Raw genomic sequence first — 11,372 nt, forward strand, 5'->3', positions numbered from 1 at the left:
ATGAACAATGATCAGGTCTCCAAAGGTCGGATGAGGAAATTAAGGAGGCCGCTTTCCAATTGGGAGCAAGTAAGGCGCCAGTCCCGATGGCTTTTCTGGAATTTTTTATCATCATTATTGGGAAATAATCGGTGAGGATTTATGCGCGATGGTTAAAGATTTTTTCAAAGGAGACTCTACTGCAGGCTTAAACATGACTGAGATTGCTTTAATTCCTAAGGTACCAAACCCTGAAACTGTCACTCAATTCCGGCCTATAGCTCTATGTAATTTCACTTACAAGATCATCTCTAAGATTCTTGCTAATCGCTTGAAGCCAATTCTAGCTCAGATTATAACCCCGCAACAGAGTGCTTTCATCCCAGGAAGACAGATACAAGACAATATTTTGCTTGCTCATGAAGCTTTTCATGCTCTAAAACTCCGGAAAAAGACTAAAGTTTATGAGATGGGACTAAAGTTAGACATGAATAAGGCTTATGATAGAATCGAATGGGATTTTGTGAATGAAGTGTTGTTGAAAATGGGGTTTGATCATTCGTGGGTGCGTCTGGTGATGAAGTGTATCACCTCGGTCCGATTCACTGTGCTTTTAAATGGGCAATCAGGGAACCCTTTCAAGCCGTCCCGGGGTATTAGACAAGGTGACCCTATTTCCCCATATATCTTCATCCTAGTCAGTGACGTTCTATCAATTATGCTAAATAAAGCTGTGGAGAGGGAATATGTGCAAGGGATCAAGTTCAGCAGTGATGCCCCTACATTGTCCCATTTATTCTTTGCGGATGACTCTATCCTTTTCCTAAAGGCCGCTGAAAGAAATTGTGCTGCTGTTGAAAATATTTTGAATTCATATTGCAATGCATCGGGGCAAGTGGTCAACTTCGAAAAATCAAGTGTTTATTTCAGTCCTAATTCTCCTCAACATCTCAGAGAGAGTGTTGGGTACATTCTGCATGTTTCTCCAATGGATAACCCGGGGAAGTATTTGGGGCTTCCAACCATGTGGGGCAGATCAAAGCGTGAGGCGATGAATTTTGTCAAAGAAAGAGTGATGAGGAAAGTGGAGGGATGGAAGCAAAAGCTGCTCACTCATGCTGGCCGTGAAATCATTACAAAAGCTGTGGCACAAGCTATCCCCATCTATCCCATGTCTGTGTTCCTCTTTCCAGGGGGTCTTTGTAGAGAGCTGGATGGGATGCTAGCAAAATTCTGGTGGGGGGTCTGAAGAAAAGATAAAATCCATTGGATTAGTTGGGCGGAGCTGGGCATGCCAAAAATGGAGGGAGGTATGGGATTTAGGAATATTCATGATTTCAACCGGGCTTTACTTGCTAAACAAGGCTGGAGACTACTGACAGATCAAAATTCTTTTTGGGCTTTGATGATGAAAAGCAGATACTTTCCTTCTTGTAACTTTATTCAAGCTAGCAAAGGTGCTCGAGCATCGTGGGAGTGGGCTAGCTTGCTGGAGGGCAGGAAAGTGATCATAAGGGGGTCTCAATGGCAGATCTTAAATGAAACCAGGGTAAGGCTATGGGTTGATAAATGGATTCCTGTGTCGCCAGATGGCTTACTTCATCCTATAAATGATGAGATAGTGGACGAATATGCATTAGTGTTTGAAATCATTAACCCCGTCACCAAAAGTTGGGATTTATCATCTCTCAATGGGAGAATCTCGGTTCTGTGATGCTCGAAGGATAAAAGCCATGCCTGTTGGAGGCGAGTGAATCTGATCGCTTGATTTGGCCTTTTAGTGTGTCCGGCTGCTACTCTGTTAAATCTGGATATAACTTGATTCATCCTTGCCACAGTCCTTCTCAAAAGCCTTTGAAAGCCTCGGGATCTCACTTTGTTTCTAAGAAGGTGTGGAAGCTCATTTGGTGTTCCCCTCTAACCCCAAAAATCAAAACTTTTTGTGGCGTGCAGTCAAATGGTGTCTTCCTACAAGGGCTCTCCTTTTTCGTAGGCATTTGGGCTTATCCCCATTGTGCCCGGTCTGTGAAAATGAGCTAGAAACAATTGAGCATTTACTGTTTTTCTGTAATTGGACCGCAAGTGTCTGGTTTGGAAGTGTGCTATGCTATCGGGTTGATAGGCAAAGTATCACCACTATCGATGAGTGGCTGCTTGGAGTGACTAGTAAGTTGTACAAGGAAAATTTTAATTGGGTGTGGTTTCACATCAGCATTTTATGCTGGAGTCTATGGAGAAGCAGGTGTGCCTTTGTTTTTGAAGGAAAAAATGTATGCCTAAAACAAACAATTGCTTGGGGCGAACTCTAGCAGTAGAACTACTGGAGGTTGTCAAGCTACATAGGCATGGTGCGGAGGAACCTAGCTCGCGGGGGTCCGAATCTATTCAGAGGTGGCTCCCTCCCCCAAGCTACTCTTAAGCTAAATGTGGATGCGTCCTGGGACAAGAAGACTTTATTCACAGGTCTTGGGGCGGTCATTCGTGATGAGCATGGTGCTTTTATTAGGGGAGCGGGAAAGTTTAGACTAGCCTTTTCTCCTATTGAAGCTGAAGCTTTTGCAGCTTTACATGGTCCGGAGGTCGCCTCAGATTTGGGTTGTATCCACCTTGAGTGTGAGTCTGATTCAAAGGAGCTGGTTCAAAGTGTTAGTGGTTGTTTTCAAAAAGGTAAATGGACAATCTACCCAATCCTTGCTGCTTTAAAGGAGAAGAGTAGACTGTTTGGCTCTTGCAACTGGAAGTGGATTCCAAGGAAAGCAAACAGAGCAATGGATGCTGCAGCTTTAAGCGAAGAGGAAGATGTGCGATGAGGTGCGGATCAGTCGACCCCCATCCTCCCTGGTTTTCGTGCTCCATAACGATGGTCTTCCTTGTCCTCCACACGTGTAATGTTTTTGTCTAGTTAGGATCTAACGCTTGCCTTCAGGGTGGCGTCCTAGTGTGTTTTGTCCTAGGATCTTAGTGTCTCTTTTTGGGTTGGTGGTTTAGCACGCTTTGTTTAGTAGTTTTTGGAGGTTTGTAGCTTCGCTCTGTTGTGGTTTTGCTTTCTGTTGTTTCCTTGGGTCGTTTGTTTGGCTCTGTGTATGGTTTGTCCTTTCCCTTTCAATGAAAGTGTGTTTCGACCCAAAAAAAAAAAAAAAAAAATTTGATGGGGAAAAAAAGAGCAAATGTTTATCCCAATACAAGAAGATGCATTAGAGATTTTTTTTTTCTTTGACATGCTAAAAAGTGGGATTGGTACTCCAATGTTATTTTTTTCCCCGAAAAATCATCCAATGTATAAAATAGTTTTTTTTATTTTTAAATTTTAAATAAAAATTAATTTTATACTCGTGGAAATACACTTATAGTTACCCTTACAATATTACATAACATATTATAACTTTTTATTCAAAAGAATTGTTTTAAATTGTGTTGGAATTTTAAAAAGGTTTTAAAATTTTAATCATTTTATTTATTTAATCATTTTAGATTTTTATTTTATTTATTGTGGGGTTATAAATATTTCATATTCAGGTTTTATTTATATATTGAATGTTTTAATTTTCTGGTTGGTGAATGTTATATGTTCTTGGATGCTTATAAAAGGCCACTCATTCTTCACATTTGTAACAACCACAATACATCATCAGAATATCACATACCACAATCATCACCACACTTCTCTCATTTTCTACTTTTATATATATTCTCTACTTTATATTATTATTTTGGCAATGGTTCTGTGACTTGGATATCTATATCCGTCTATGAACGTGCTCATAGCGGATCTTAAGTTTGTGTACAAGGGGTCGTATTTTGGAATTTTGTAGACCGTATGTATCTGCACGTAGGGAGGTTACAAAGACTTTAGGGCAGCATCTTTGACGTGCTTCACTGTACCAAACTTTCCTTCTTACTTATTATTTATTTTGCTTTTACTTACTTATTATTTTGTTTTCTTCAATTTCATTGTACCTTAAAAGCTTTCCAATTTGTTTATAAGTTATTTATAATATAAATATTTTTGTATTTAGCTTTATGGAAAAAAAAATTATATATTTTCATAACAAATTGTTCCTTGGAATAAATATTTTTACTTTAAAAAAAGTTCAATTAAATATTGAGCCTTCTACCGTTTGGCAAAAAATAAATAAATAAGGATTGAGCCTTTTCTAAAGGACCTTTGCTTAAAACGAGCCCAAGGCATGTGCCTAGCTGATTGGGCCGGTCTCACTGTAAACGGGTTTAACATGGTTTAGCCGGTTGATAGAATAAAAAGGTAGAATGAAGATGGTCGTTGATCCGTGTCATGGCTTTTTGTAGAGATTGGCTGGTAGTGAAGAAATTTTTATACGTTCAGAGTACACCACCTGCTTGTTGTATTATTCAATACATATAGGACATGCGGTAGTGGGTTTTTTTTGTCATACTGGTAGTGGGTTTTGTCAAGGTTGTTTTGTGGAATGGACTTCTTGATTCAGGCCTCAAGCCCAAAAGAGTGGGACTGAAGATGAAATAAGTAGAAAAAAAAAAAAAAAAGAGTCTCACTAAAACACCCAAAATGGGGACTGAAATTATAAAAAAAACCCAACACCCAAAACACTTTATAAATACACCCAAAACTTATCATTACACATACTCAAAACTCATTTATAAACACACCCAAAAAATATACAATTGTTGATTTTGGGATTGATTTTGAGTGTGTTTCTATGTTTAAATAGTGTTTGAGTTTTTTTTTATAAATACATGTCTAGGATTGGGTTTATTTATAAATTTGTAATTAAAAAATGGAAATGGAAATATGATACATTAAAAGATCCATGCACTCGAAGTTCTGTGTTTGAGTCCCTTATACTCTAATATTGCTTGTATGAAAGAAAAAAAAAGAAAAAGAAAAGACAGTCAACCATTTGAGAGAAAGGGAGAGTTTACATTCATTGAACAATCTTTTCCTTTGCTTACAAAGTCACATGAACCACTTTTGGTTACTCACAAGGTTTTTATACAAGCCACTTTGGCTGCATTACAACATTAGCAATGTAATCCCAATTCTACTTGCCAAAATTCTATCCTCACCACCTAATTCAGCACTGTTTCCTCCACCAAATTGCTCTTACACCAACCCCACTCACATAAAGTTAAAAGAAAAAAAAAAGGAAAGAAGGAAATTACAGAAACATTTGTTTTTTGTATAAAAATAAAGAATAACAATTTACAACAATTCAATTTAAAATTTGGCACACCTTGATGGCAGACCTGTTTGATGATCAACCATCACTATCTCTGTGGCATTATTGCATCCAATTACATCCTGCCCCAACTTGGCTCCAGCTGCCTTTAGGCCCTTAAGGGAGACTGGCTGGTTGAAGAGGTTCAAAGATGGCAACCTTGAGGCTGGAGGCAATTTGCCACCTGGCAAAAAGTTTCTAAAGTCTTCCTTCAACAATGGCACTTCAAAATCTGACTTGTCATGCTTCAAAACATTGTCCTTGGCACTGATATGAGCCCCAGGCTCCATATGATTAGTGGAAAAGCTTGCCTGGTTTGGAAAATTGGGATAAAGAGTCACATATCCTCTGAGGTACATCATGTCTATCAGAAACTTTTTCCATGAAGCTTGCCAACCATTGGTCCTAGACCTGGGAATTTGAACTGGGTTTTTCTTGGCATCTTCAGTGAACCTCATGTTCATGTAGACATAAAATTCTCTCCATTGCTTGGGGAAGAAGACAGCACCCCAACTGCAGGGCAACTGATGGAAATAAGGTGTATTTGGATGGATTTTCTTGAAAAACTCAGTTGGATTCCATTTAGGCCTTTCTTTCACCACTTCAACCAGCCTGGGGGTGTAAAGAGAAATTGAGGATAGCTCAGGGAGAGAGACTTGTGGATCATAATGGTAGGCTAAGAGGGCATATTTGATCCATAGATAGTAGTAAGGAGAGACTTCGATATCGTCCTCAAGTAGCAGACCAAAATCATCATCAGATGAAGGGTACCAACTCTCACTGACAGCTCTAATAAGCCCCCCTTGGATGATTCTCCTTTTGAGGGTTTTAGGTCCATGAGGCCATTCGAATGAACTTACTAGTCTAATAGTTGCCTCATCCACTTTACTGTCCATGTTAAAGCTGATAGGTACCTCATCCCCAAGATAGTAGGCATCACTGAGAGACTTGAGAAGCCTTGTAAGTGAATGAACTCGGTTTTGGGTGATGATGTTGATAGAAATCCGCATTCGGTTCCAATCTGCATTCGATAAATAGGTTGGTTAGATGAAAGAGAATCAGAATGCAGTTTGAAAAAAAGGAGGAAAGGGTACCAAATGTTACTGATATATTCTGAAGCGAAGTTTCAATCAACTAATAGAAGTTGAAAGGTATCCATTAAAAGTTTGTATAGCCCAAATTAAAATGGAAATGAATAACAGAAAAGTTACTATTCTTACTTGCCAATGCTGTTGTTCTAAGATCAGCCATCCAGAGAACCTTTGGAATTGAAGGCCTTGGTAAAAGAACCAATGTTGTAGCATTCAGATTAGTCTCTGCTGCCATTTTCAATGCTTTCTTCACATTAGGGTCAATGTCAGCCACTGTGATCACCACCCTTGGGTTGTGAATTTTGATCAAACCCTTCATGCTAGAATACACTCCTTGCAGCACTACCACCTCCGAGTTTGATACTCCCGAAAGAGCCCCCACAGCCAAATCGAATATCTTAAACCTTCGCTCTTTGCAGACCAACTGAGGCCATTTTAGAGCAGTTGCTGCATCTTCACAAGCGCAGTAATTGCCTCCGGAGACAGCAATATAGGCTTTCTTTCCAACAGTAGACCTGAATTTCTCAAGAAGGGGTGCGAGTGCCTTAACTTCATCAACAGAATGAGCATAGAAGAGAGCATCAATTTTTTGAGGATACATTGCAGCCCACTGAGTGATATAACCAGTTGATAGTGCTTTCCACCATTGATCATCTCTGACTTGAACAATATCTTTGAAAATTACAGTGGTTTCAGACACATAAGCAAGCCTATGTTCACTGTCACCCCAAGTTTCCTTGTCATTCGGGTCAACTGGTAGAACAAATGAGCCAGCATTTCTGTACTTTTGTAGCTGATAGCTGCATTTTTGCCAAGAAAGGTAACCATTAGAAACTTATTCAAATGGTATATAATACATAGCAAATATTTTGAAAACAGTAAAGTTTTGGTTAACACTTGGGTTTAATCAAAATCCAATCATATCCCAGGATGAAAATCTAAATATCCATTTTCTTTGTTCTTGTGCAACGAAATTCTTACTTCTCACCACAATATACATATATATATATATATATATATTATTCTTGTGGTAGCTCAGAATTTAACATCCATTACCTTATTAATTGTTTTTTCCTTTGTTGTAAACCAATGTTCCAAATATTTTTCAGGGGAATATTTAAAATTCTAGTTGTTAGTGGGGGCTCTGTGATCTGCAGCTTAATAAAATATTCCATTGATTTGTTAAATTCCTAGCACCCTAATGGAGTTGAGTATAATAATCCCATAATGCTATAGGGAATCTCGAAAAGGGAATTTGGCTGACTCTTTCCCAGAAGTTGTTGCTTCATTAAGCAAAAGGAACATGTACAACGTGAAGCAATTGGATCCAGAAAATCAAACTAGTGGAAACATGGCAAGAGAAAATAGCCATATTAAAAGGAAGATATTATATTTTTATCTATAGCAGACAAGTTGACCGCAATGTTAGTGCAACAGTCTTGAAATTCCTTCACACAAATTCATCCCATCAAGAAAAGAAATCTAATTTAAGTACGGAATTAGAATTTAATTGAAAGTCCAATTGGTTACGGACTCGATCTTCAACTCTCTAGTCTCTACACTAGGATCAAGTTTGTTCCCCATAAAATATTTCTAAAGCATACCTGAATTAATGTGATTTGTTAAACATATTAATATTTTAGTTAAGCCAATAACTTTAGTAAAGTTCATGGGAGTTTTAACTTTTATTTCCTCTAGTGAAAATATAGCCTATATCAAGGTAAAAACTTCAATTCAGACATGGCCTTAGCCAAGTTGGTTAGATTGGATGTGCTCCCCATTCTGCACCCAAGTTCGAATCCCCCTTCCCGTAGTTTAGATTAGATTAAAATAGATTATCGCTTGTATTAAAAATAAAAATAAAAGTAAAAACTTCAACAAGATGAAAAATAACCAAAACTGTAGAAGGGTTTCAATTGAATTGGACATACCTGAGGTGCAGATCCTCACCAGTTGAGAAGGTGAAGGGTGTCTCAATGAAAAGTGTCTTAACAAGCTCTGCAGACAAGAACCAAGAGCTGGAAAGAAAGTCCACCTGCACAATTTTATCCAGTGTGATGTCATAAGCAGGGTCAGGCAAATAAAGCCCTGCCTCCTTAGACCTGAACTTTCTGTAGCTTGGAAAGGTAAAGTCCTTTTGCCTAAATGGCAAAATCCTCCCTATGCTGCCCAAAACCGCGTTCTTATACTTCTCTGTTCCGGCGACATGTGACAAAATCTGCAGCATTTTCTTACCAGGAATCATGTCATCATCAAGAATATACACAAGATCGGCTTCGGTTTGTAAAGCCATTTGGAATCTTCCATAGTACTTGAAGTCATAGCTTGAACTTATGAAGCTTATCCTCGAATCGTTATAGCTATCTACAATCCTCTTCAAAGAGAGCTCATTTGGGCTCCCAAATGAAAGTACCCAAACATGATGGAAAGGGAGGGTCTGCTCAAGCAAGGTGTCAAGCTGAGCACAAAGTGTTTTTCTCTTGAAGTGGTTTAAGATCACAGTGATTTTTGGTCTGTTGGGACCTTTCAAATCCCACTTTGATTTCATTGCCATCAGCTGAGCAAGAGTTTCTGTACCAATGGACTTGCTCTGAAAGTCCAATAGCTCTTTATAAAGTTCTGTCTTCAGCTTGATCATCTGTGCATCATTGGACTTCTTTTGCATGAAATCAATCTTTTCTTGCTCACAAACGTTTGAGGGTGTGATCGGTTGGATTTCGGCTCCAACAAGAGAAGAGGATACTTGGTAGTGATTAAGAATGTGGGGTGGGATTATGAAGTCTTTCCACTGCTGTGCAATCTTGGTAGCCCATGCAAAATCTGGTTTGGTTCGTAAATCGATCGAAGGACTCATGTAGTAGAGTAAGAACGTTGCATAAACAGCAAACGCAAATTGGAGACAAGTGAGAGCAGTGACAAGCCTAGCAGAAGTACTCTTATGAGCCTTCAACTTGGCCTTCCCTCCAACATAATCATTTAGCATTCCTTCCAAGTAATCCCCGCTTCTCGCACTCTGGTTTCGAGCTAGCCCCGTCATTTGAATTCAAGTCCAGATCACTCTAACACCTGCAAGAAAAAAATACCAAGCACATTCATAATCAGTCAGCCAACCTTGGATCTTGAGCTAAAAACCTCGAACTTGTAAACCAACCAAAGCTTGGCACTTACCAAAAACCACAACCCAAATGAGTAAAAACAACAAATGTGAACTTCGTAGACCGCTAGCTGCGAAACAAGTAGAGGTTGGTATTCTATCAGAATTTTCAACACTAGGACTTCACCACCAACCAAGATGAGGAGTCCAAGTTCACAACGAAAAGAAGGAGAGGCCTTGGCTTCGAATTGAGCTGGTCCTAATTGTGTTGACAAGCAGAGGGCTCCTGTAGTTATATATAAATATAGAATTATATATACAAGTAAAAGGTAAAACAAAAGTGTAGGGTAAGGGAAGCCCCCATGGAAAATGCATCAAAGGTCACATGGTATGCAAAAAATTAAAAAACTGATGGGATTTTAATAACAAAGAGCTTAAGTGAATGCGTTCCCTTCACTACAACTCTTAACATTTCCACCCTTAAGACACCATTTAAAAGCCGGCTTTGCTGCCGTAGAAAAGGGCTATCCCTGCGTTTTCGGCACTGCTTTGTAAACCCAAACTCCCTCTCTTTCTCTGTCTCATTCATATTTTTACTACACAATGGACCCCAGAAACCAATCAAGGTCCTCAATTTCTGAACCTTAGAAAGTCCTTAATCATTTTTTAAAACAGAAGTTCAAGAGACCCAATTGGCCAAATCCCCATATTTAAACTAATAAGATTAAGCCAACAAGGTCTAGTCCAGTGGAAAAGGGCCTTAACTTGTAGATAAGAGGTCTCAGGTTCAAACTCTCATGACATCTTGGTTGTGTGTGTGTGCGTGAGAAACTCCACTCCCCCATAGTTTAGAATATCGCTTGCACTGAAAAAAAAACTAATAAGATTAAATTTGTCTACCCCAATTTCCAAGAAATTTTTTGATTTGATTTTTGTCCCATGAAGTTCAATGCATGTACCAAGGAAAAGAAGAAAAAAGACCGTATATGTATGTGGACCAAAAGAAAAAGAAAGACAACATAAGGGTCACATTAGCTACCTTGATAATCAAGGAAGTGAATTTAATCAAAGAGTAGAGAGAACAGAGAGGCTTCTTTTCCAGCTTTTCTGCTTCAGCACAACAAGCTAAAGCTAAACCTCAATTTCACACCACCGCAACGAATAACGTCAATGAAGAGCTGCCGCGTTTGGTTACAGAGATTGGAAGCAAATGCACTTGGAAATAAAGATTGAGTGCTAAAGAGATAACTAGCACCCAAAAAATAAAAATCTTCATGTGTATGTGAAATATATAGTTTGACCTTTTGCATGAAGATACCTAATCGCGCATTGCAGCAAGCCTGAATTTGTTTATGGTTTTTTGCCAAACTTTGACAAGTTGAACGCAAGAAACCCATGGACTGAATTTGCTTGATGTAAGGAGAATCCAAATGGGTTTGGTTTGGCCTTTTATTCAAGGAAAATCAGAATTTAGAAAGAAAAGTTTGAATGGAAAAATATATATTAATTTCTTTTGTTACATAAATTGGTCAAGTCGTGTTTTTGTAGGTGAATTGCCATTAGAGTTGCAGAAGCTGAGAAAGAAGAATGAGATATTAGGTTTATTAACATTTCCAAATGAGTAATGCTACGTGTACACGTTTGCTCACTCACATCGGTACAAATTACAATGGGGTCGGTCATTCAATGTGCTACAAAAGCTTTTATTCTTTCCAAATGAAAAATATAAATAGATATTGTTTGAAAAATTATGTAGATAATATTTTGGTGAAGTAAGAAGTAACAATTAATGGTTTTAAGAAATTAATTAGTTCTATTATGAAAACCTCATTATTACTTTCTTTTTAGTACAAGAGATTGGGGAAGAGAGTTTACATAAAAATTCTCAACCAATTGACTGAGTTATACCCCACTGGCCTACCTTTTTTTTAAATACAAGTACAAGGAGGAGGGGTTTCTCATACGCATCTGCCAATATGTCATGAGGGTTCGAAT

At 38.4% G+C, this 11,372-nt stretch overlaps 1 protein-coding gene across 1 annotated transcript; it reads right to left on the bottom strand.

The window, feature by feature from the left end:
• Positions 1-4,897: 4,897 nt before the first annotated feature.
• LOC103325510 (glycosyltransferase family protein 2) lies at positions 4,898-10,564 on the bottom strand. Its single transcript, XM_008227691.2, has 5 exons — positions 10,417-10,564; positions 9,452-9,663; positions 8,215-9,349; positions 6,413-7,083; positions 4,898-6,213 (listed from the first exon to the last, which is right to left on the bottom strand). The coding sequence occupies exons 3-5, from the start codon at positions 9,318-9,320 to the stop codon at positions 5,192-5,194; spliced, it is 2,799 nt and encodes a 932-aa protein (XP_008225913.2). The 5' UTR covers positions 9,321-9,349; positions 9,452-9,663; positions 10,417-10,564; the 3' UTR covers positions 4,898-5,191.
• Between the last annotated feature and the right edge of the window lie 808 nt (positions 10,565-11,372).

The sequence above is a fragment of the Prunus mume genome, linkage group LG1 (genome assembly GCF_029339155.1).
Source record: "Prunus mume cultivar Tortuosa linkage group LG1, ASM2933915v1, whole genome shotgun sequence".
Taxonomy (NCBI): Eukaryota; Viridiplantae; Streptophyta; class Magnoliopsida; order Rosales; family Rosaceae; genus Prunus; species Prunus mume.

What these genes read in the sequence shown, in the direction of transcription:
- LOC103325510 (XM_008227691.2), bottom strand. Translation starts at nt 9,320, where the DNA reads ATGACGGGGCTAGCTCGAAACCAGAGTGCGAGAAGCGGGGATTACTTG. An exon ending in GGTGAGGATCTGCACCTCAG is followed by an intron (nt 7,084 to 8,214) that starts GTATGTCCAATT and finishes GCAAAAATGCAG; the next exon opens with CTATCAGCTACAAAAGTACA. An exon ending in TAGAACAACAGCATTGGCAA is followed by an intron (nt 6,214 to 6,412) that starts GTAAGAATAGTA and finishes TATCGAATGCAG; the next exon opens with ATTGGAACCGAATGCGGATT.